Consider the following 25,014-nt stretch of genomic DNA (forward strand, 5'->3'; position numbering starts at 1 on the left):
ATTTTTGAAGAAGTTATTTTTTTCATTTCACTTCACCAATTTGGACTATTTTGTGTATGTCCATTACATGAAATCCAAATAAAAATCAATTTAAATTACAGGTTGTAACGCAACAAAATAGGTAAAAAGCCAAGGGGGGTGAATACTTTTGCAAGGCACTGTACCTAGCATTACCTAGCTTGCTTGCTTGCTAGCACCCACATGACAACAGCTGGTGCACAATCTCTAATATTACACCCCCCCCCCCCCCCCCATGGAAATCTAGAAATCTAATACGCATACCAAAGCTCTCTCCCGCCCTCCATTTGGCATATCTGACCATAACTCTATATCCTGATTCCTGCTTACAAGCAAAAACTCAAACAGAAAGTACCAGTGACACTCTCAATACGGAAGTGGTCCGAGGAAGCAGATGCTAAGCTACAGGACTGTTTCACTAGCACAGACTGGAATATGTTCCCGGGATTCATCCAATGGCATTGAGGAGTTTACCACATCAGTCAACGGATTCATTAATATGTGCATCGACGTCATCCCCACAGTGACCGTAAGTACATATCCCAACCAGAAACTATGGATTACAGGCAACATTTGCACTGAGCTAAAGGCTAGAGCTGCCACTATCAAGGAGCAGGACACTAATCCGGAAATCTATAAGAAATTCCGCTACGACCTCCGACGAGCTGTAAAACAGGCAAAGCATCAATACAGGACTAAGATCAAATCCTACTAAGCAACACTGAACCATGCAACAGAGCACCAGCTGTTCCGGACAACTGCGTGATCAAACTCTCCGTAGTCAATGGGAGTAAGACCTTTAAACAGGTTAACATTCACAAGGCCGCAGGGCCAGACGGATTACCAGGATGATTTCTCAGAGCATGTGCTGACCAGCTTTTCAAACTCTCCCTGACTCAGTCTGTAATACCTACATGTTTCAAGCAGACCACCATAGCCCGTGCCCAAGGTAACCTGTCTAAATTACTAATGCACTCACATCTGTAGCCATGAAATACTAAAAAAAAGTCTGGTCATGGCTCACATCATCACCATTATCCCAGACACACTGGACCCACTCCAATTTCCATACCGCCCCAACAGGTCACTCAATCTCTATTGCACTTTACACTGCCCTCTCCCACATGGACAAGAGGTACACCTATATGTTTAGAATGCTGTACATTGACTACAGCTCAATGTTCAACACCATAGTGCCCTAGAAGCTCATCACTAAGCTAAGAACCCTGACACTGAAAACCTCCCTCTGCAACTGGATCCTGGACTTCCTGACGGGCTGCTCCAGGTGGTGAGGGTAGGCAACAACACATCCGCCACGCTGATTCTCAACAAGGGAACTCCTCAGGGGTGCGTGCTTAGTCCCCTCCTGTACTCCCTGTTCACCCACGACAATCTGGCCGAGCACAACTCCAACACCATCATTTGGACACTGTGTTAACTAACCTCTAAATGAGCTTCAATGCCATACAACACTCTTTCCGTGGCCTCCAACTGCTCTTAAACGCTAGTAAAAACCAAATGCACGCTTTTCAACCGTTCGCTGCTGGCACACTGGATGGTTCTAACCTAGAATATGTGGACAACTACAAATACCTAGGTGTCTGGCTAGACTGTAAACTCTTCTTCCAGACTCATATTAAACATCTCCAATCCAATCTAGAATCGGCTTTCTATTTCGCAACAAAGCCTCCTTCACTCACGCCGCCAAACTTACCATAGTAAAACTGAATATCCTACCAATCCTCAACTTCAGCGATGTCATCTACAAAATAGCTTCCAATACTCTACTCAGCAAACTGGATGCAGTCTATCACAGTCCCATCTGTTTTGTTACTAAAGCCCGTTATACCACCCACCACTGCAACCTGTATGCTCTAGTCAGCTGGCCCTCGCTACATATTCGTCGCCAGACCCACTGGCTCCAGGTCATCTATAAATCTATGCTAGGTAAAGCTCTGCCTTATCTCGGCTCACTGGTCACGATAACATACCCACCTGTAGCACGCGCTCCAGCAGGTATATCTCACTGATCATCCCCTAAGCAAACATCTCATTTGGCCGCCTTTCCTTCCAGTTCTCTGCTGCCAGTGACTGGAATGAATTGCAAAAATTGCTGAAGCTGGAGACTTATATTTCCCTCACCAACTTTAAACATCAGCCATCTGAGCAGCTAACTGATCGCTGCAGCTGTACGTAGTCCATCTGTAAATAGCCCACCCAATCTACCTACCTCATCCCCATATTGTTTTTATTTACTTTTCTGCTCTTTTGCACACCAGTATCTCTACTTGCACATCATCATCTGCTCAATTACAGTGCCTTGCAAAAGTATTCGGCCCCCTTGAACTTTGCGACCTTTTGCCACATTTCAGGCTTCAAACATAAAGATATAAAACTGTATTTTTTTGTGAAGAATCAACAACAAGTGGGACACAATCATGAAGTGGAACGACATTTATTGGATATTTCAAACTTTTTTAACAAATCAAAAACTGAAAAATTGGGCGTGCAAAATTATTCAGCCCCCTTAAGTTAATACTTTGTAGCGCCACCTTTTGCTGCGATTACATTTGTGCAATATACGACTGATTGTTGTCCTATGGACAGAGTCTCCCACCTCAGCTGTAGATCTCTGCAGTTCATCCAGAGTGATCATGGGCCTCTTGGCTGCATCTCTGATCAGTCTTCTCCTTGTATGAGCTGAAAGTTTAGAGGGACGGCCAGGTCTTGGTAGATTTGCAGTGGTCTGATACTCCTTCCATTTCAATATTATCGCTTGCACAGTGCTCCTTGGGATGTTTAAAGCTTGGGAAATCTTTTTGTATCCAAATCCGGCTTTAAACTTCTTCACAACAGCATCTCGGACCTGCCTGGTGTGTTCCTTGTTCTTCATGATGCTCTCTGCACTTTTAACGGACCTCTGAGACTATCACAGTGCAGGTGCATTTATACGAAGACTTGATTACACACAGGTGGATTGTATTTATCATCATTAGTCATTTAGGTCAACATTGGATCATTCAGAGATCCTCACTGAACTTCTGGAGAGAGTTTGCTGCACTGAAAGTAAAGGGGCTGAATAATTTTGCACGCCCAATTTTTCAGTTTTTGATTTGTTAAAAAAGTTTGAAATATCCAATAAATGTTGTTCCACTTCATGATTGTGTCCCACTTGTTGTTGATTCTTCACAAAAAATACAGTTTTATATCTTTATGTTTGAAGCCTGAAATGTGGCAAAAGGTCGCAAAGTTCAAGGGGGCCGAATACTTTCGCAAGGCACTGTATCACTCCAGTGTTAATCTGCTAAATTGTAATTACCTTGCTACTATGGCCTATTTATTGCCTTACCTCATCATGCCATTTGCACACACTGTATATAGACGTTCTTTTTTTCTATTGTGTTATTGACTGTACGCTTGTTTATTCCATGTGTAACTCTGTGTTGTTGTTTCTGTCGCACCTGGCCTACCTGGTTAAATTAAGGTGAAATATTTTTTGTAACATTTTTTATTAGGTTTGCTGATGACACAACGGTGGTAGGCCTGAGCACTGACGACATTGAGACAGCTTAATAGGTTAGAGACCTGGCAGTGTGGTCAACTTCAGCAAGACAAACGGAGGACCGAGCACACCTCCATTCACATCAATGGGGCTGTTGGAGTGGGTTGAGAGCTTCAAGTTCCTATGTGTCCACATTACTGAGCATCTATCATGGTCCACACACACCAACACAGTCGTAAAGAGGGCACAACAACGCCTGTTACTCCACAGGAGGCTGACAAGATTTGTCCTGGGCCCGCAGCTGCACCTTTGAGAGTGAGTTTTGGTGGGCAGCCTCTCTTGACTTGCTGTATCACCGCTTGGTATGGCAACTGCTTGGCATCCAACATCCTGCTTGGCATAGACAGTTCTCTCTGCTACTGCATGGCAAGCAGTACCGATGCACCAAGTCTGGAACCAACAGGACCCTGAACAGCTTCTTCTCCCAAGCCATAAGACTACTAAATAGGAATTATGGCTATTATGACTCATACTGTGGTACTCTATAGCTCTGTATAGTTCTGGATTGACATGATTGGTTGACAGTAGCTGGGGGCAGGAGGTCCTGTATAAACTCATATTCCTTCAGAATACCTCTGCTCTGCGAAGCGCAAGAAGTATGAATGCCCTGACTTCTGCAGAGGCCATATCATAGTAGATGTCTGCAGTGGCTGTACAACGTCTGTCTGGCTGCAACCTGGTCTCAGAGCATTTTGTATTATTCTGTGTGTAAATCCGAAAGCAAACTCTGAAATAGCATATTGTTTTTATGAAGATTTTAAAATATTCACATGAAAATCTGTCGCAAATTGTATGGAAACCTAGCTATAGACACCCTAAATACTCTGCCAAGTGCGCTAGTCCTTTGATTATGCCTGCACATCATGGTTCACCAGCAGCCCAAAACATCTAAAGAATAAGCTCCCAGACAACAAAAATTGTTAGAATTGTACTTAAACTCCCCCCACATGCTGTCTATAGCTCTGTAATGTGTCTGTATTAATGTATTTATGTAAAAAAAAGTTTAAAAAAAGAGGTACCACAATGGAAAAAGTCCCCGACTTTAATCCCGATCACTGTTAAAAAATATTTGTGTAAATACAGTACCAGTCAAAAGTTCTCACACACCTACTCATTCAAAACCCTTGAATGAGTAGCTGTATTTTTTTAACTGACTAATAAAAAATTGGATTTCCAGCTAGCTGATCATTCGGCTCACATCGTCTGTAGTACCGATGCACCAAGTCTGGTGAACCCTAAACCTTCTGGCACGTAGCCCTGCGTGGCATCGACTGTGCAACAAAAGCATACTGAAGTGCCAAAAACGATATCCATGTTAATAAACACAGGGTTGCGATAGTTATTGTTATTTGTGGTCGTAAACATTATTTTGAGTTAATTCTATGAGTGGGGAGGGTGTTCAATTTATTTTACAATACAAGAGTAGAGTCATGTGAAAATATGTTTTACTTTGTGGAGGGGAGTGCTTTTTTTCTTTCTTTTGCTGTTTTCCAAATAGCATTTTATTTTTAAAATTGTGTAGAAATGCAATTACTGAGCTTGAATATGAACTCATCCTCTGTTACTGTATTTGTCTCCCTAAGTTGCCCTGTGGCCCACTGCATTCAGTGTTGATCAACATCTACACACCGCTAACACTGTTGGTGCAACTTCTGGTCTCAGTACACCCAGCGGAGTAGGGTACTAAAAAGGACTTCGACAAGAATAGAGAATCCAGAGAGCCTTTGACCTCTGTGTCATGCCCAACTGTTGGAACATGACCTCTATCTACACTGGGACTTGAATTGGTTACCTTTATCATAGATATTTCTTTCTGCAGTGTATTCTGATTAGGGAGAGTGACATGAGAGCATTCATAAAAGGCAGCTTCCTTCCACAGGCCTTCAGTGTGGCATGTGCGCTGCAGGGCAGATCAGGTTGTGTAGACCAAATTGGAGTATGGTTTTTCTACTTGAATACTACTCTAGGATTATTACTTGGCTGTCTATGTGCAAAAGCGAGATACATTTCTGGGTTATAGGCTGCAGTGAATAAATAGGTCAATGTCTTATGTGTAAAGCAATTGTGAATGTTGTTTTTCTATTCTGCAGATTGATTATTATACTCTGTTGGATATACAATGTGTTCTGACCATGGAGGCAAGTTTATTATTAATGTGACTTCCCTCTACTGGACATACTTTCAATTACAAGTTCAAAATGTGCAACTGTTGGATGGTTAGTTCCAGAAATGCAAGGAGAACATTTGTATAAACAACACAAATTGCTTGTGTTTGCAAACCAAAATCAAAAGACCAATTAGTGGAAGAAATATCAGAATTGGCCTGCCGGTAGCATTAAGACACCATTAAATAAATCACATATGCAAACATGTTCCATAGCATAGTTTCTATTTATTATTTGCCTGTAGTACATATCATATGCATCCTGTACAAAGACAATTCTTACAGGCACCCATACAAACACACATACCATACATTTATCTGCCCAGTCTTGCAGTGCATTCCTGTAATTTATGCTGTTGGGGGCAGTGGATAATTTGAAGTACACTATCACATTGTTGCATCATCTCTAGCATCCTCAAAACTCATGGGCAGCAACCAGGCCCTTCCTATGCTATGTCTGGGCTCCATTTTCAGGCATCTCATCTTTTTCAGCTAGTGTTGGTCCCATGCCAGCCTGGGAGCCAGTCAATAACTCTCTCATAAGATCTAAGGTAATGGAGCTCCACATACCCCCACAACCATTATGATCACTCAAGGCATGTTTTCATCTGTATCATTATGTTGCCTTACGTGCAAAGGGTATACCTTACGAATGTGACTAACACTTTTTAATGCCAATGAGAGCTGGCAGGGGTGAGTTTAATGAGGGGATTTGATTATCTGGCCTGGGTTGTCCCAGAGGGAGGAGTTTGCACCGGCTGAAAAGTGATTGCATTTGTTTTGGAACCGGGCTACGTCCTGGGGCGAGCCAAGTGACCCCTTTCAAAGCCAACGGCGAAGTCGGCTCAAAACAAAAGCGCCGTAGCCTAGGCTAGATTAAGCACGTGGCGCAATGAGTAGGACTCTTGTCTATTCACATGCAAAAGTTTTTGCTGTTGATAAAAATGCTTTATCTGCCTTCCGAATGAAGGCAGATAAGACGTTATATATTTTATGGAAAAGAGATGTACATTTCTGGACGGTGCACCATGGTGCCTTGTTGACATCATGACCGAACAGTGCAGATTACTGTTCGATTTGAGAAGGGAGCTCCTCCCTCACCGCTTTCACCCGTTCTTGTCACAGGCCATAGACCGGTGCTCCGCAGTTTAGGTTAATAGAACTCCCTTATTGTCTGAGATGAGGGGAAAACAGTGATAACAAGTTACTACTTCCTCTGTGAAATATATAATGTACCCCTTTTCAAAATACTACCTGTGATTAAGAAGATAGTGGAAATGGGCATATTTTGCCCCCAACTATGAGAAAATATAAAGTTTTAAGAGGTTTCAATTTAAAAGACAACTGCACTTCCTGATTTGGCCTCGTTTGAGATTTGGTTCATTAGGAAATGCTAGCGACCACGAGTGAACTCAAACGCGAGTTAGTTTCGGGTTCGGTTTGATATGGGTATCTCGTGTGTGTTCGCAAGTAGGAAGAGTTAGCCAAATAATTTAGCTTCAGCCGGCTGGTGTGTGACTCTGGCAAAGTTGGTTTGACTTTGGATAGCCTATCTCGGTGGACAGTTAGGGACTGTCGATCAATAACACAATGTAAATGGGACAATATTTTCATGTTGCACATCTTTTAGTTGTCTCAAACTCTTTCAATATTTATATACATTTCTAAAATGTATAGCTGATTTTAAAATGCCCACACCAGTAGAAATCCACTTTTTAAAGCCAGAGCTTACCCATTATGTTGCACAACAATTTAAGCCATTAAGTAATTGTTTTAGTCAAAGTACAATACATTTGGGCTTGAAGTGACAAATCCAAACTGCCCACTATGTGCAAATCTGTGAATGCAGTGTCTTTCCCTCTGATATGACGTACAAATTATTTCAGCACTGGTTTCTATTTGAATGTTACAACCCACCAGTATGGCATTGTTTATTAATCAGAAACAGCTGCAAAGTTATTTCTCTTCGCAACTGAGATGAGCCAAAGAGCCTGAGACATGGAGCAAATTAAAATAGTGGGTGCAAACATATATTTTTGCGCCTCCCCTTTTTTGACCAGAAAATGATCATAATCCATTGGATAATTTGTCAATTTTCACTTATTTTTTTTAGACTGTCTGTCTTAAAAAATATATATATCTGACCATTTTATAAATGGTATAAAAGCATTTTGAAAACCTGCTGCCCCAGTCTCCCCAAGATGAATGGCTTCACTACTATAATTACATGTCATTTGAGGCGTGCATGATCATAGTCATTGTAGTCTATCATTTCACTTCCACTGTGAGAACCATGAGCACGGGCTGACTTGGCTTTGCTGTATTGCAGCTGAAGAATTCCAGCAATCTTCCTACCAAAGGTTGCACCGTGTCCATTACAATGTAAAAAAAAACGCATATCATATTTCAATAGTTATCCATATTAACAAAGCTTCATCTTACTCTTTCTAAATATTTCTATCCCAAATTCGAAAATGCCCAAACAGAGATAACAATAGATGGCAAAGTCAAAGATAGGCCAGTGGTTTCCATCAGAGGCTTTTGTTTTCCCTAAATCAATGCCAATGACAAATTCAGCTCTTTTGAATACCATGTAGTAAAACAAAAACAGCAACAAATAACATTAGCTAGTTAGATAAGGTTTGCAAGATAGCTAGCTAGCTAGATAAGGTTAGCATGCTAGCTACCTACACAGTCAGTGCCTCATTTTTTGACGTTTATCAACTCTGTGGAAATTCCCAGACCCAATTTGTGAATAGGTATAAATAGCTTTCGTCATTCTTCGTAGGTGGAACCTAAATGTGCATTTCCTTTCTAGGACAGGAAACTATGTCAAAATAGTGGCGGCAACTTCCTCTTGCATGTAGCTGCACTCAGAAATGATGATTACTTTGGTGTGGCCAGCTGTGGAAAGGCTTAAAAATAAACTCAACCCATGGAAAAAGGTTACGATACCCTTCAATCTATGACATACCATTTTTTCCTATCATCTCAAAAATCTCAGTTTTTGGACGAGACCAACTTTATGACCAGAATTATCCTATTTACACTTTGTAATCAATTTTGACACTAGAATAAATGTGTCTGTCTAACTCATATCACATAGGCCATTTTCAAAACAAGAAGTTGCTTTTTCGGGGTAGTCTTTAACAAAGTACATCTTAAATACTTTCTGATTAAATCTTAATGATCACTTCACGAGAGCTACCTGCCCCCATTTTGGAAAAACTTACACTATTTTTCCCCAATATACATTCAATTACATTTTTGCCAGTCAAAATACAGCAACATAATTATGACCAAAACCATACCCAATATTTGAACTTTTTGCTACAGCCAACTGTGCTGATTGAACAATTGTTATGATAATACACAAGGGATATTTTCTATTTTTAATTATGAAAACATTATTTAAAAGTAGGATAAAAAAAAAAATGCACGTGCTCAGATGACTACCTACAAAAATCTAAGAAGCTAGGGTGGTTAGCACCCTCACATCCAAACCCCTTGCACAACAATGTGATGGCTCATATGCTGAACTAAGAAATAAACTCTAGGGCAGTGTGGCCACCAACCTTTTCTGAGTCAAGATCACAGAGTCAAAATGCAAGCCAAGATCTACCGCCCAGATTTCTTTTTTTTACATGACTTAAAAAACCTAATCAACATTAACCAATTAAAAACAATTCTGTAGCAATGAGGTTTGTGCAGTAGGCTATAGGCCCAATATATTACCACTGCATATTGGCTATGCTTAAATTGCCAATGTTGTTCTTCTCAGACCATTTAGAAATAATATATTTTTTAAACATGTGATCGCACTGGTAATAGATCATTTGTTGTATTACTTGTGAGGCACAGCTTTTTTTTCTTTATTGAATTTTTTACTGGACTGATGGACTGCATCTTATGGTCAGTATGAGGGAAAAAGAGGGCGCAGCGGTGATGCTGCCTCACACCTGACTAACCATCCCCCCGCTTAGAAAAGGGGACAGTCTTCCAGCTGATGGCGAAACTCAAGTCGCACTGCATTATTTCTGCCTCATGCACAAATTAATGTTGTTACTCCAATGACCGGAGAAAGTGAAATATTCCTTGATATTAAAAAAGACAAGCCGCTAATAATAACAACGCAAGCTTATTGGATCACTTTGCTATACTCATTCATTGAGGCTGCAGTGCTGGGTGTAGCTTGAGTGGAAGTAGGTAGAATGTGCATTGTATGGCTTATAAAAGTGTTGAACATTGTGTTGATAATAACACCTTAAACATGAACTTACTCATAAAAACTGCAGCTGTATTCATTGAGTCTCTCTCTAGGTCATGGTTTTAAACGTTTTGAAATCTCACAGTATTGACTTTGCTGTGCGTTCGATACGTCCTTTAACAGTCTATGGTCGAGGAAACTGTGCAGACACGGTTATCTGAGCCATTTGATTGGCCAGCGTTAGGCTTATAGGTGCACTGTTGATTTGCTCTATGGGCCTGCCGGGTAGGCAGAGTTCTACCATCAGACACATGAAATGGTTCAAAAGGGGAACACTTTGCCTTCCCGGGCTACTGAATCAAGCGCACCTACCACCAACAGCGCGAAACAAATAAAAAAATTAGGAACACAAGACTTTATCATTGGGTTTTTTACAGAAATGTTTGGTGATTGACTGGGAATGCTTGGAGATCGACCAGTCGATGGTGATAGACAGGTTGGTGACCACTGCTCTAGGTTATGTGACTAAATTCATGTAAATTAATTAAATGACTCTAGTGTGTATGCATTATGATAAATCATATGGCGTTCTTGGTAATAAGATTAAGACACTTGTGCTGAATTGGGTGCCGTAAACGTTGAGTATTTCTGATGTGCAATTTAAGAACTGTGCTAAGCAAGAGCAGTTAAGGAGCATTATGATCGATAACACCTTTTGACCAAACCCTAACAGGCCTAATCCTTTGTAATAATCGAGTGCAGACCCCAAACCTCTTCATCCAAAAGGAACACTTTTTTACTGATCCATCATTAGTCTAAGAAACTCACCAATTAAGGATAAAATGTCAACTTCAGGAAAACAGACCTTACCATTGGGCTGAAACAATTACAATGGCTTGAAAAAAACATTTCATGTTGCAGATACTAAGTAATGGGAAAAATCTGAAATAATTTTCAAACATTTGTAAGCATATGCTGAACTCTTCCACTGAGACTAGAATAGAAGTGCAAGTTCCTCTGACTTGTGTACATGTGCATTAATCGTTTGCTTATCTGTGTTAGTAAATGTAATCCACTGAGCCCTTAAGACGACTTCTGGAACAGATGTTGAGTTGAAAACAACGAGGAGAGAAAATATTTGCAGATATCAGTATTTCTAGAGAGAGTTTTGAGCTTTTGCTTTCCTTCCCCTCCCTAGGGCATTTACTACAACAGTGTGGTAGTGAGAGAGAGGGGAATTCTGGGTGTGGATCACCAGAATCCAACGTCCTTCCCCAGTCGGGGCTTTCCTGTCCAGCAGACCTGGCCAGCTCAGAGCAAAGGATCCCTCTCCATCCATGGCCTCCACCAACCCTCTACAGCACCCTTCATCACCACCACACAGCCCTCACCTGCCCCCAGAGACCCTGGTTCTCCAGGCTGTTGGAAGTGCTGTCTGCTGGTTGTGGGGGTGCTGGAGATGGAATCATGGGTAGAGTAAGGGAGTAAGTCAGAACAGCGAGCAGGGGTGGTGGTGAGGGGGGTGGTGTTGTGTCTCAGTTGGTCTCGTAGGAGGAGAGCAGCGCAGCATCCACTGGCTCCATGCAGGAGGGGCAGGTGAAGGAGCGCATCAGCCAGTCATCTATACAGTCCATGTGGTAGATGTGCATGCATGGCAGGAATCGGATGGGATCCCCATACACAAAGTCCGTCATGCAAATCACACACCTGCACAGATGGAGAGACAACAGAATGTGTATCATGTGGGATTGAGAAATAAATAGTATATTATGCAGTATTTGTATTTATTTAGTACAAATTGACATTCTGCACCAGTAAGTGATATGAATGTGCATACAGATAACACAGATGCCAATTGTCATACAGTACGAGGCACATTCATCCAATACATACTTACTCTCTAATTTTCTTTTCGGAGCCGTCCCTGCCAGCATCGTACACTCCCTTGGGGAGGTGGTGGATGAGGCCAATGCGCTGGGCAATGCGGACCTGCTCCTCCTCAGTCAGCTGGCTGGCCATGCGGGCCTGACTGGGCGTGGGGTGGTACACTGGCAGCTCCTGCTGCATGGCCACAAAGACACATAGAAACATGCACTTAGAAACATAGAGACACAACTCAGACCTCATACATAACTCGTGGAATAGACGGTGTTTTCCAACCACAACATCCAAGTAATATGTAGAAGGCATTAGAGCTTACGTGGAGAACGACAAAATCGTTGTATGGAAATTCCCAGACGTAGGCCTGAGAATAGACCTGGGTAATTACTGAAACCCCAGACATTGAAGAGAAAAAAAACACACAAAAAACAACAGTTATCACCATCAATGGGTTTACTGGAACAGCAGCAGCTTGTTTATTGGAAATATAAATTACAATGCCATTACACTGTTTTGCATTCAAACAACCAAGTTAAAAGTGATCATATGAAGTCAGAGTATCACTGTAATATAACTAGAACAAGTATATCAGAGGTTAGAAATGACAGATCCAGTAGGTGGCAATATTTCCCAAGTCAGAGCAATTTCACAAAAAGGGAACATGGGTGTTTTCAGTTCAAATTGCTGTAATTGAGAAAATGCAATAGACAAAGCATTCTATTGAAATCAGTTACCATTGAAAGAAGTGATTGGCAGCAGGTAAGCTATTAGAGCATGCAGACTGAATGTCGTAAGCCCATGTGAGGGTTACAATCACTAGAAGCAGAGTAAAGCACACTTGCATACATTCCCGCAGTCAAAGATAGTCTCATATCCAACACTGATACAATTTAGATGACAGAATGCAGTCAAATAGCTGGCTGTGTCAGACCCACAAAGCCTGCATGATTCATACAGAAGAGAAAATTCAGACCGCATTTTCATTCTCATTTCTCACCTCTGTTCTGTTCCACCTTTGTGTTGTGGTTGGCGGATGGTTGAGAAACTCAAAGTTTTTTCACGTGGAGTCTAAAATATGTTAGAGACAACGCTCAACACCACAATCATAATGAGGAGACCTCAAGAGAAAGCTGATGGATAGAAATGTCCAGACATTTTTCACTGGTTGCGCATTCTGTGCTGGATATGAAAAAGTTGTCATGTCATCCTCCACTGAGCTACGAGTGTTTACATTTAAATGATCTATTTGATATTGCAGTATATTTCATTTTGATCATTTTGGCAATCAAGCCCTTTTTATGCTTACCAGCAAGCATGCTAGTGTTGCTGTAGACTTCCAGTCATTGTGCTAAAGCTAGTTAGCAACAGCTCCAGAAACATCCTTCAACCTTCTTTCAAAACAACATGCAGAGACATAATCATGGTGCTCATCATAATGGTACTCATCAGTTCATCGGGATCCGGGTAAGTAGAAAAAAAGGGCTTACGGTTCATTACCCTCTTTAGATAATAAAATCCTGACAGAAACTTGGTGTACTTTTCCCTAAATCAACCATAACTTCACCAGTTCTCATCCTACATACCATGTAATATTACAAACACAGTGCTTACACTGGTTATGAAATCTCCTTTTCCGCTTAGCCATTAGAAATACGGACTGATCTTTTTATTTGGACACACTGTGTTACAGCAGAACTTTTCATAGAGGCATGGCGAGCATGTCAAAGACCTCAATTTCATGCATTTGCAGATAAGCATAGCCAGTAAATTAATCTCTGCAGTCAGACCTAAATGTTCTTCAAATTGACAATATCTCCTCTGATAAATCAGCATAGTTTAGGCCTAATAAGCCAAAAAAAAAAAAAAAAAACTATTCCCAATAGTATTGGGAGACATTATATTAATTTCCAAATACCATTCCATTTAGTTTGTTCCGCTAATTGAAAATAAGTGGGGCATTATAGAATGACGTAATAGGAATAAAGGTTTCTATGGTGTCCATTTGTCAGGAGTTCACAAAAACCCGTCAAAGCTATAGGCCTAGCAAATGTATGATCTGGGAATCTTCTCAATGTGAGTGGCTATAATGTACATGATATGTGGTATGTCTCTGTGGTGTGTCTGCACGAAGAGAGAGAGAGTACATGGTCTGTAGAGTCCTGTGCTTCCCAATCCGTCCTCTCCGGGGGTTATTTCTGTCAGTCTTGCTGTGAGACAGGAGTTCAGACCAATTCATGGTCTCAGTCAGGTCAGATGTTTAGCTCACACAACTGCCTGCCACACCTATTTACAGGAAGCTACAAGTAGGTTACAGACTAACTCAAAACCAAAACTGAGCCTCAAATAATACAAGTGAGGCAATGAAGTAGTGAGGACATGCATAGTACTGTATGTAACCAAAGATGGGAGGGAGTCTCGACTCTTTGTGGGCTTATAGCAAAACCTGGATGACAAAAATAAATAAGCACCTTTCTTTGGCAACAAATGAGTGCAGGGTGAAAGCTGTACTTAAAACAACAAAACAGGTTCAGCCCTCAGAATGCAACCCTCTTGGAATCTGCTTAAGCCCTTTCATCAGGTGGCCTCAGTGCCGAGACCGCTGAAAATACATGTCAGAACACGCCTGCCATCTCCACTCTGCCTCAGTCACACCGAGATGACATCACAGCAGACCAATGGGCTTCAGGGACTAGTGCTGTCTCATGGAAACCTTCCTCACAGGAGTCATCCGAGCTCACCTCAAATTGGATCACAGTCAGTAAAATGAAAGAGTCTCTGGGTGTAAAATAAGCGATTTTTCTTTGTACACACATTTACTAAATGTCAGAAACATAAAGTATGCAAATGTGAATGGTTCAACTAAATCTTTGTTTTAATAAAGGTAAAGGCAAAATTATGTATATCGTGCATTATTTGCACTGGGCACTGAGGTGTAAAGCAAAAGTGAAACATGAGTGATTAAGGTTCCTGTGGGATTTCAGTCACAGTCCCTTATACAGTCACTCTGTGCTTTAAAAAAAAGCTGAGTCAGCATTTAATAAACAAAATGACCAGGACATCAGAATGTTCAGCCCTGAATTCTCTAGTCACTCTCCACTTGTGTGTGACAAAAACAGGCAGACCGAATAAAAAAAAAAGTGTCAGAATACCTATTTCAGAAGACTAGGGAAAGGCAGTGGGAGTTGTGTGATTGGCTGGGGGTGTTGCGGTGGACCCAGGGGTAACAGTGCAGTGGTCGGCTGTCTCTTTGTCCTGGGGCATCCCTGTTGTCCAGTTTCACTCAAAGTCACTAGAATGGACACCCTTCAATTACCTAATCAGAAAGCTTGCCAGTATTATCCGATTTAGTGCCTCAAGACTAAAATGAGACAGAGTGATCATGGCACTTGGCGATATTAAAAACCAGGGCAGTAATCAAATTGTTACGGCGTCTCAAGATGGACAAACAGTAAAACAAATATCACATTTTTCAATTGAAGGTCTTTTAAGAGAGTAAGCGAGAAGTTCGCTTTGCCTCATACGGGCCAGATTTCTGTATTTTGAAAATTACATCTTGAAAACTTGATTACTGACATGCAAAACATTTAGGGACTATATCAACAATGGACAAATACCAAAATATAGTTTTTGGGTGGTGTTTTCCTTTAAGGGTAATAATGGGTGAGCTGAAGATAAGTGTTAGCATGAGGAAAAGAGGAACAGCAGATAGACAGGGTGCTCATAGAGAGAGAGAAAAAGAGAGCTGAGCCACAGAGCAGCTCTATGTGCACTGCCAAGCCCCGGGCAGCCAGGCACTCAGCAGACAATACCGGCTGCCAGCCTTCCCCCACAAACTCACTAGAGATAAAGCGATAGAGAAAGCGAGATAGGAGAAAAACAAAACCAAGCCCTACCATCCTCTCCAACCCCTCAGCTCAGACAAACCGGCATACAGATGCGTTCTCTCAGCCTGCAGTCTGAATTCCAGGCCTGTGCCCATAACATCCACACAGACCAGTGACCACGGGGACCCTGCCACTCCACAGTGGCTTCCTCCAGGGAATAAACAATGGCAGGCTCTACTGGCTGCACTGTTGAGCCTTGTCTGAGAGGCTGGCACTGAAGCACAGCCCGGGAGATGCACAGCAACAGTGACACACACACACACACACGCTCCATGCTCCACAGATAAAATGCTGGAGCGCAGCCATCCAAGACTCTTTTGATAAAGAGAAAGCCTAATTACACAGATTGTTCTTCAGACAGTTTTCAAACAGCAATGCCATCAGTGATGCAAAGATGCTGCTTTCACAACAAACAAATCTTCAGGAGGTTCCTGAGGATGAACTTAAAAACACTAAATGTACTCTACACCCTCGTAGCGTATGGGGACACAACGGGACAAAAACATCACTGGATGTTGTGTCACATTTTCTCATAGGAAAACCTGTAACTGTCAGATGAGTCATGTCATATTATTGGATCATTAGCACTTACAGAATCTGGGGATATGAAGGGGGAAACAGTGGGTTCTCGGTAAACAAGCAAGTGTAGATGTAACAGCCAATCAAAGCCTGTCATTACTAAATGTGTAATGTGATAGGCATTTTAACAAAATACTTCGTTTTTATTTTTTATAAAACATAAAGAAGGTAATCCGTCATCTTCCTCAAACCTTTCTGAGAGGGAGGGTATCTGATTTCATTGGTCCTCAACTCGTGGCTGAGACACTTCATTGTGGATAAATAGAGTTAGCCTGCTACGCAGCAGGTTAGTTCTGAAGGATTCGTTGCTATAGAAATGTACCTGGCTAAAAGGTGAGCCACCTTTGTGGCACTGGTTATCCTGAGTTGACCAAAGTAACCTCGCTAACTCCTCAAACCTGATTCGTAGTATAGGGCTCTGGGGATCTCTCAAACAGGAACAGTAAACACAATCCACTGGCTGGCCCCATGTTGGTTGAGCCTGGCCTTGCTGACAACATCTTGTTTGTGGGCAGTTCCACGTTTATGGAATTATGCTGAGACTCCGATTTTTCTCTTTAAAATGTATGCCAAACAAAAAATATTGGTTTCAAAGTTTACCCAACCACACATCTCTATGACTACTTTGAAAAATGAACACAGTAAAAAAAGAACATCACAGTTAAATATATTGTTTATGCCACAATGACTCATATTTTTGAGGGAACATGTCCCACATTGTGTTCATACTTGGAGAATGATAAGAACATTTAGCCTTTACAGTATCATTTGAGGGTTGTTTCTCTTGAAGCATGAATCATATCATTTAGTATTTCCACTGGTAGAAAACTTTTCACAGTTACCAGAGCCTGGGATAAACATTTCATCATAAATATACACAAATGGATACTTTATTGCAAATCAGCAATGTTACAGACAGGACAAGTGCGGTACAACATGAAAACGAGTACAGGAACTCTGATATTGAACATCTATGAACACTTGAAAGCATATATGAAGATTCCTTTTCTTTCTTCATATCCTATCCTCAACCATTTCCATGGAAGCACAACCAGGTCAGGTGAGGCTAGACAACTGGTTCACTGTGGGATTGGGAGACTAAGGATCTGCCAGCGAGCCATCTAATAAATAAAATCACATTTCATTTGTCACATGCGCCGAATACAACAGGTGTAGTAGACCTTACCGTGAAATGCTTAGTTACAAGCGCTTAACCAACAACGCAGTTCAAGAAATAGAGTTAAGAAAATATTTACTAAATAAACTAAAGTAAAACAATTCTAATAACGAAGCTACAGGGGGTACCGGTACCGAGTCAATGTGCGGAGGTACAGGCCAGTCGAGGTGGGGGGGGGGGGGGGTCAATGTAAATAGTCCGGGTGGCCATTTGATGAATTGTTTAGCAGTCTTATGGCTTGTGGGTAAAAGCTGTTAAGGAGCCTTTTGGTCCTAGACTTAATCGTAGATTGTGCAATAGATCGTGCAATCATTGGAAAATAAACTTGACGTAGTACGGATGTTAGTGGAGGTTTACTCACTCGCCTACCAATTCTCACAAGGCACCCCAACCTCCGCCCCCCTTTTCTGCCTTTTCTTCACGCAAATGACGGGAATATGGGCCTGGTCTTGAGAAAGCAGTATATCCTGCGCGTCGGACTCATTAAAGAAAAATCCTTGTCCAGCTCGAGGCGAGTAGTCGCTGTTCTGATGTCCAGAAGCTCTGTTTGGTCAAAAGTGATGGTAGCAGCAACATTATGAACAACATAAGTTACAAACAATGCAAAAAAATATATAATAATAAATACAGTTTTAGCAGAGTTGGTTAGGAGCCCGTAAAACAGCAGCCATCCCCTCCGGCGCCACAACAGAGCAGTGCAGCACAAAAACACATCTGGGGAATTCACTGGTAAGGAATTATGACCTTGGGTATGCATTTTAAATCATGAATTGTACATTTTCTTTTCACCCTTGTAACATTTGTGTGAAGGTGAGCACCTTACATTGTGAAGTCAGTCTCTATCCCGCTCAAAGCTTTGTTTTTGTCATTTTCATTCCTTTCTTTTCTATTCCCTCTTCCCTAACTCGCACACCTTTCTCTCCCTCATGCAGCAGGTCTGACAGCTCATTAGAAGGCCCCTCCAAAGCAAACTTCCTCTTCACAGTCCGAACTGAGTTCGCCGGCTCAAAGCAAACTTCCTCTTCACAGTCCGAACTGAGTTCGCCGGCTCAAAGCAAACTTCCTCTTCACAGTCCGAACTGAGTTCGCCGGCTCAAAGCAAACTTCCTCTTCACAGTCCGAACTGAGTTCGCCGGCTCAAAGCAAACTTCCTCTTCACAGTCCGAACTGAGTTCGCCGGCTCAAAGCAAACTCTGAGAAGACTTCCAATCACCAGAGAAGTGTCTGTGATACATGTTCTCTCCTCCTTTTTCCTGCGTTCCCTCCAGGCCTCATGACACCTTTGAGGGGAGATTTAGTGTTAGTTCTCAGTCCAGGGCAGCACACGCTGCTGGTGAGTCTTAGATCATTCTCTTGCCTCCAGCCCTGGCATACACAGCCAGGGACAGGCAGGCAGCCTTATAATGTCTGCAAGATGTTCGAGCCAATGAGGTCTGACCATAAAACACTGACAACAGGATAATGGCCTTTGTGCTAGACTGAATATGATTAATAAAACAGGGCCTCTGCTCTGTCATTGGGTGAGGGAAAAAGCCCCACGGATTAGTCATGCCAGGGAACCTGATGACTGTAGCTACAGTGACGGGACCCGCTTTTCACTCTGGCCCAATCCTATCACCCTCTCCACTGGCCGAGTCAGACAGCGATGAGTCAGCACACTCGCCAGCTGCTTTCCAAATTACCACTCACTTTGCACACCCCTCCTTCCCTCCCACAACAGAGTAACATAGCACATAGCAGGGAAGCCTTCCTCCTCAGCGCACGATGAAGTGGAGGGTGATTACAGAACCACAATTTCTCAATAAATATTTAATTTGAGCTAGTATTCAAGGTGGATGTGTCAGTCTTGTTTATAACAGTATTATTCACCACAAAGAAAGTACAACTGTTTTTGGTGTTAACAGCCTCACTTCTGGGCTGAGAACTGTAGGAGTCAAATGGTATTTATTCCCTAAATAAGTCATTTCTGCCTGAGATTATTGTAGGCAAAAATGTTGTTAAGGCTCATTTGTAACTTAGAGAAATTGTGCAGTAGTTTAATGAAAATAGCCAAGAGACGTGCAGCTCCAAGGCTGTCCAAACATACCAAGCATGGACAGGTCTCTGTTTAAGAGAAGAAAAATCTATCGAAAATGCTTAAAATCAAATCTCATTGATCACATACACATGGCCAGCAGATGTTATTGCGAGTGTAACGAAATGCTTGTGCTTCTAGTTCTGACAGTGCAGCAATATTTAACAAGTAATATCTAACAATTCCACAACAAATACCTAATACACACAAATCTAAGTAAAGGAATGGAATAAGAATATAAATATATGGATGAGTAATGACAGAGCAGCATAGGCTAAGATGCAATAGATAGTATAGAATACAGTATAGACATATGAGATGAGTAATGCAAGATATGTAAATATTATTAAAGTGACTAGAGTTTCATTTATTAAAGTGGCCAATGATGTATGTCTGTATGTAGGCAGCAGCCTCGCTGTGCTAGTGATGTCTGTAACAGTCTGATGGCCTTTTGATAGAAGCTGTTGCGCCTTCTTCACCACACTGTCTGTGTGGGTGGACCATTTCAGTTTGTCCGTGATGTGTACACCGAGGAACTTGAAGCTTTCCACCTTCACTGCTGTACCGTTGATGTGGATTGGGGGGTGTTCCCTCTGCAGTTTCCTGAAGTCCACAATCATCTCCTTTGTTTTGTTGACGTTGAGTGAGAGGTTACTTTCCTGACACCACAGTCCGAGTGCCCTCACCTCCTCCCTGTAGGCGGTCTCATCGTTGTTGGTAATGAAGCCTACTACTGTTGTGTCGTCTGCAAACTTGATGATTGAATTGGAGGCGCGCTTGGCGACGCAGTCATGAATGAACAGGGAGTACAGGAGGGGGCTGAGCACACACCCTTGTGGGGCCCCAGTGTTGAGGATCAGCGAAGTGGAGGTGTTGTTTCCTACCATCCCCACCTGGGGTTGGTCCGTCAGGAAGTCCAGGACCCAATTGGACAGGGCGGGGTTGAGATCCAAGGCCTCAAGCTTAATGATGAGCTTGGAGGGAACTATGGTGTTGAATGCTGAGCTCTCATCAATGAACAGCATTCTTATATTAGGTATAATTTTTTATTTAATTTATTTAACCTTTATTTAACTAAGCAAGTCAGTTAAGAACAAATTCTTATTTACAGCTTCGGCCTAGGAACAGTGGGTTAACTGCCTTGTTCAGGGGCAGAACAACAGATTTTTACCTTGTCAGCTCAGGGACTCGGTCTAGCAACCTTTCGGTTACTGGCCCAACGCTCTAACCACTCATGTACTCATCTAACCACTCATACACAAGAGATCAGTATATAATAACGAGATGCTCATGTCTATGCCCTAACAATGGGAGTTGTTGTCCCAAAGGCGGGAACACAGGCAACAAGCTTAGGTCCAAAATAAGCTTAGGTCCACTGAAATGCATTGAGGTTATTTTGGACAGATTTTGGCGAGAGTGAAACCTCTCGCTTCGCCTATTCCTCTCTGGCTATGTGCACCTTCCCATTCACACACACCCCTCAAGCCCCTCCCTCTGCCACTCACAACAACAAAGATGAGAGATCAATACTTCCTCTCCGACAAGCGGTTTCAACTCGCTATTTGCATTTGAGGTTTGGTCCAACAGAATCAGTCATATAAACACCAAAAGACATTGAGACATTATTTTACTGTAATAAAGAAGTTAAAATTAATAGTTAGAAAGGTTGTTTCAACTCCTCAAATTGCACGCAGAGCAGACACTACTAAAAGGGGAGTATCAATGAACATTGAATCTCGAAAAAATTAATGTTCAGTTTGTCTTACGTGGTATTGAGGTACCATGTACCGCTAGCAGCATTTCGACAAAGACTTATACTAGCTCTCTGGTCTTTTATAAATGTACAATAAGCATAAAACACTATGTAAGGAATTGGCAACTCGTTCTCATTCTGAGAAATAAGGTAGATCACTTGATTTCATCATCTGAACAGAGTGGACAGACTAGCATGGGCAGAAGGGTGTGTTCATAACAATTCAACTGTTCTTGTTTGCTAGCAAATAGATCCAAGTTGGTTAAACTTTAAATATAAAGATTAGCTGGCTACTCACTAGCACATAGGCCGGTGTGTGAGAGATTGTTTATGAGATCTGTGTTAATTTTCTATAATGCCTGCTAGAATAAGTTTGTCATTATTAGTGAATGTGCATTATGCATGGTTAAATTTGTAACAAAAGGGCATTTTCATAGAGTGATTATAGCAAAAAAAAACAGGTTAAACTATAAACTTTTTGATAAAATGATTAAATTAGGAATTGGTCTCAGTTGTGGAAGGCTTATATTTAGCCTAGATATGAATTCACAAACCCTGAATTCATTCAATTATTGCTGACTGTTTGAAATGCAGTGTATTTGACCGTAATTTGTCAACCAAGCTTAATTCGAAAATATTTTATTTATTTTTTGATATTGTGAATCGCCCATAATTTAAATAAACAATTGAGATATCGCCCAACCCTAGGTTCAAACAAGCTTCTTAATTTTGAAGAATCCAACAAGTGCCTCAGCTATATAACCAGGATATTGCACAACACTGCCTGCCAATCTGTTACAGGAAAACAGATCCAGACTGTTGAATTCCAGCCCTTTTTCATTAATTCCTGATCCTGGACCCAAGGGACTCAAGTAAACACAGAAATCCTGAGAAAAATAGAGTGGCTGCTGGTGGTTTCCATCAGAAAAACACAGGATCTGGGGTTTGTGTAAATCTGCATTTCTGTGCTACGTAGTGTAATTTATTTTGCTTGTTTACTATTGTATTATTATAAAATCTAATCTGGACAGATGCCACTGGTTAAGAAGCTGTATTCCCTGGCTTTTAAGTTGTCTCATGGTTATTGCAGGTCTTTGCATTTTGGTGACATAAAGAAGTACTTTTTGATTAGGTTCTGTCCTCCCTTATAACGTTGACATAGGAAGTTAACTTTTGGGCTCAGACACACCAATAGTGTTTGCTGACCGAGAGTACTTAGCACCTCAATGTAATGTGCAAACAGTGTGTGCGCCGATTTTACATGTATAATTGTGTGAAAAATGTCAGATGTCTACAGCAGGTTGTCACTAAAACACAGTGTGCTGAAAAATCGGCAGACGAATGCTAGCTCCACATTCGGTGCAATGTGTGTGAGCCGTTAGTTCTACCTGTTGGATGGTAAGTTGTTTGGAACGTCAATTTTTAAAGAACAAAGAGATATTCTAAATGTAGGATCGTGGAAAATTAAAACCGATAAATTACAAGGAAAATTACTTATTGAACAGGGTTGGGAATAGGTATGCATCATCATGCAATATGTGTACGATTTGACTTTATATAATCTTTTACCGTATGGGTGTCGTACAGTCTTGTAATAGTCTGGTAAGGCAAGCCATGGCCGTGTCAGCCACGGGGACATTGGAGAGCTTTACTGGAAGGGTTCAGGCAGGGGGGCCTCCAGTTCTGTGCATAACCTGTTTATCTTCTCATTTGAGATGGGGGCATTAACCTGCTGACACTCATTCCTTCCCAGCTAAAGTCTAACATAACAGGTCCGAATTACAGAAAAGGAATCAAGATTTGGGTATGGAAAATATTGTCACAAAGAAATGAGGGAGCACCAAGACTCTGCTGTTTTCTCATTGGCATAATAGTTTGATCTGTGTTCTCCAATGTAGGCTGTTGTCATTGCCTGTACCAGGAAGCTTAAAGGTTCTGAGGATCATTCTACTTTTAATTTCATCTTTCTTACATTGTGCCAAAAACAAAGGTGGGAGCTTCAGTAGTTTTTGGTCTAGGTCTATATCTGGTATATTATTACTCTCCCTTGAGCAACAACAAAAGATATACAAAAAAAAAAGCCTGCCTTTGTCTTCTCTCCCTCAACACAAACTGCATTCCAGCAGTATGAGCAGTTCCAGTCTCTTTTTGCTGTAATGTATGAATACTATCCTGTTTTCATAAAATTCACTACTAGATAACTTTGCATTGCATGAGTCCCTTTGGGTCAGTACTATGGGATCACGATGACGCTCTCTAATGGACGACGACATGGTCTGATAAAAATAAAGGCTGCAGCAACAGTCAATTTATGACACTCTATCCCTGTAGAAATATATAACGATGACAGTGCAATAGGACAGCTAGTTGATGGCTGTGTGCAGCATTGATAAACAATGTAAAGCTGTATATACCTGCCATATCTCCCAAAGTCAGCTGATTATGACTGTTTGTTTACATGAACATCTGAAAAACATAACTGGCTGGCAAGCTATAGCATGCTATTTGTATTTACTTCGGTAGCCAGCTGCAAGCGCCACGTTCCTTTGCATGTCGAACCTTGAAAAAATAGCTGCACTAGCTAGCAAGCAAGCAAACCAGTACTGTAGCTAACGTTACATTATTAGCTAACGTCGCTGGCTAATTCGGGTGACATACCTGGTATGGTGGCGGTGGTTCCTGGTCTGTATCTGCCCCGTCACCATAACTAGCTCTATCCGATTGTGATTCATGAAGCAAGGAAATGTCATCCGAGGTTGGAGATTTTAGACAATTTCCCATCTCCTCTTCAAACTCCTTATGTATTTGTCACTTTGCAACGTCTACAGGCCACTTTCCCTAACCTTTCATAAAAATAAGCACCGTATGCACTATGCAATCTTACTGACATTAACACATTGCAAATCATCTAACAAGCCACGAGAACTGTCCTTGTTCAACACAAACAAAACATGCGCACACAAAGAGCCAGGCTAGCTGATTGATACCCTGGCGCGGACGACCATCTACATATGATTAAGATTGTTTGTTTATTTTACGCGTGCTAAGTTAGGCTATTCATTAGCTAGAACTCTCACAACGCCTATGCTCAAGTTGAACAAACTTAATCATTCATGTTCTACAAACAACATTTCCTTTTTAGATTTGAAGACCCTCTGAAAGGGGCTTCCAGCCCACAGAACATGAAACACCGCCCCTTGATTCATGGACCAATCAACTGCGATCTATATTAAGCAGGCTACTCCACCATCCCACCAATCAGATGGTTGTTAAAATAATATTACTGTGTTGTTAAAATTGGTTTGAATTACAATTTGACACGTATGTAGCTAATTACAGATAGTTGTTTGATGGCAGTTTTCTTCAGCATAACTGCGTCTGCAATGTAACAGTATCAAGGAACGAAGAAACCAGGCAGCCAGGAACCAACCACGACATGTGCTGTACAAGCCACATTCAACTGAACTGCATAGTAGTAATAGTAATAGTGGTATAAAAGGCCTATATTATGTTTTTTTGTTGGGGGGGGGGGGGGGGGGGGTCGTGGCTGCCTGGTATGGCAGTTTTGACTTAATACCATTACACGAAAGACAAAATTATGGACTATCACAAACAATGGTACATTTGAAATCCAGACAGCAGCGTGGAGTGCAGTTCATCCAGTTATCCAAAAGAAAATGGGTCGTACAAGAGTAAAAAAAACTAACCAGACCCA

At 41.6% G+C, this 25,014-nt stretch overlaps 1 protein-coding gene across 2 annotated transcripts; it reads right to left on the reverse strand.

Annotated features, from left to right (window-relative positions):
- Positions 1–5,952: 5,952 nt before the first annotated feature.
- On the reverse strand, positions 5,953–24,505 carry LOC110521564 (RING finger protein 11). Of its 2 annotated transcripts, XM_090231562.1 has the most exons (4): positions 15,726–15,852; positions 12,152–12,219; positions 11,849–12,012; positions 10,725–11,658 (listed from the first exon to the last, which is right to left on the reverse strand). In XM_090231562.1, the coding sequence occupies exons 3-4, from the start codon at positions 11,968–11,970 to the stop codon at positions 11,487–11,489; spliced, it is 294 nt and encodes a 97-aa protein (XP_090087688.1). In that variant the 5' UTR covers positions 11,971–12,012; positions 12,152–12,219; positions 15,726–15,852; the 3' UTR covers positions 10,725–11,486. The 2 variants fall into 2 exon arrangements, with proteins under 2 accessions (XP_036824660.1, XP_090087688.1); XM_036968765.2 differs by lacking the exons at positions 12,152–12,219; positions 15,726–15,852 and adding an exon at positions 23,958–24,505 and having other exon boundaries at positions 5,953–11,658.
- Between the last annotated feature and the right edge of the window lie 509 nt (positions 24,506–25,014).

Source organism: Oncorhynchus mykiss, chromosome 4 (genome assembly GCF_057628025.1).
Source record: "Oncorhynchus mykiss isolate SJ-2025 chromosome 4, ASM5762802v1, whole genome shotgun sequence".
NCBI lineage: Eukaryota > Metazoa > Chordata > Actinopteri > Salmoniformes > Salmonidae > Oncorhynchus > Oncorhynchus mykiss.

Bases quoted from the DNA above. Each gene is read 5' to 3' on its own strand.
- LOC110521564 (XM_036968765.2), bottom strand. From the start codon at position 24,080: ATGGGAAATTGTCTAAAATCTCCAACCTCGGATGACATTTCCTTGCTT. The intron at 12,013-23,957 runs GTATGTCACCCG...GTGGCCATGCAG, and splicing joins AACCACCGCCACCATACCAG to CAGGAGCTGCCAGTGTACCA. The intron at 11,659-11,848 runs GTAAGTATGTAT...CCATCTGTGCAG, and splicing joins TCCGAAAAGAAAATTAGAGA to GTGTGTGATTTGCATGACGG.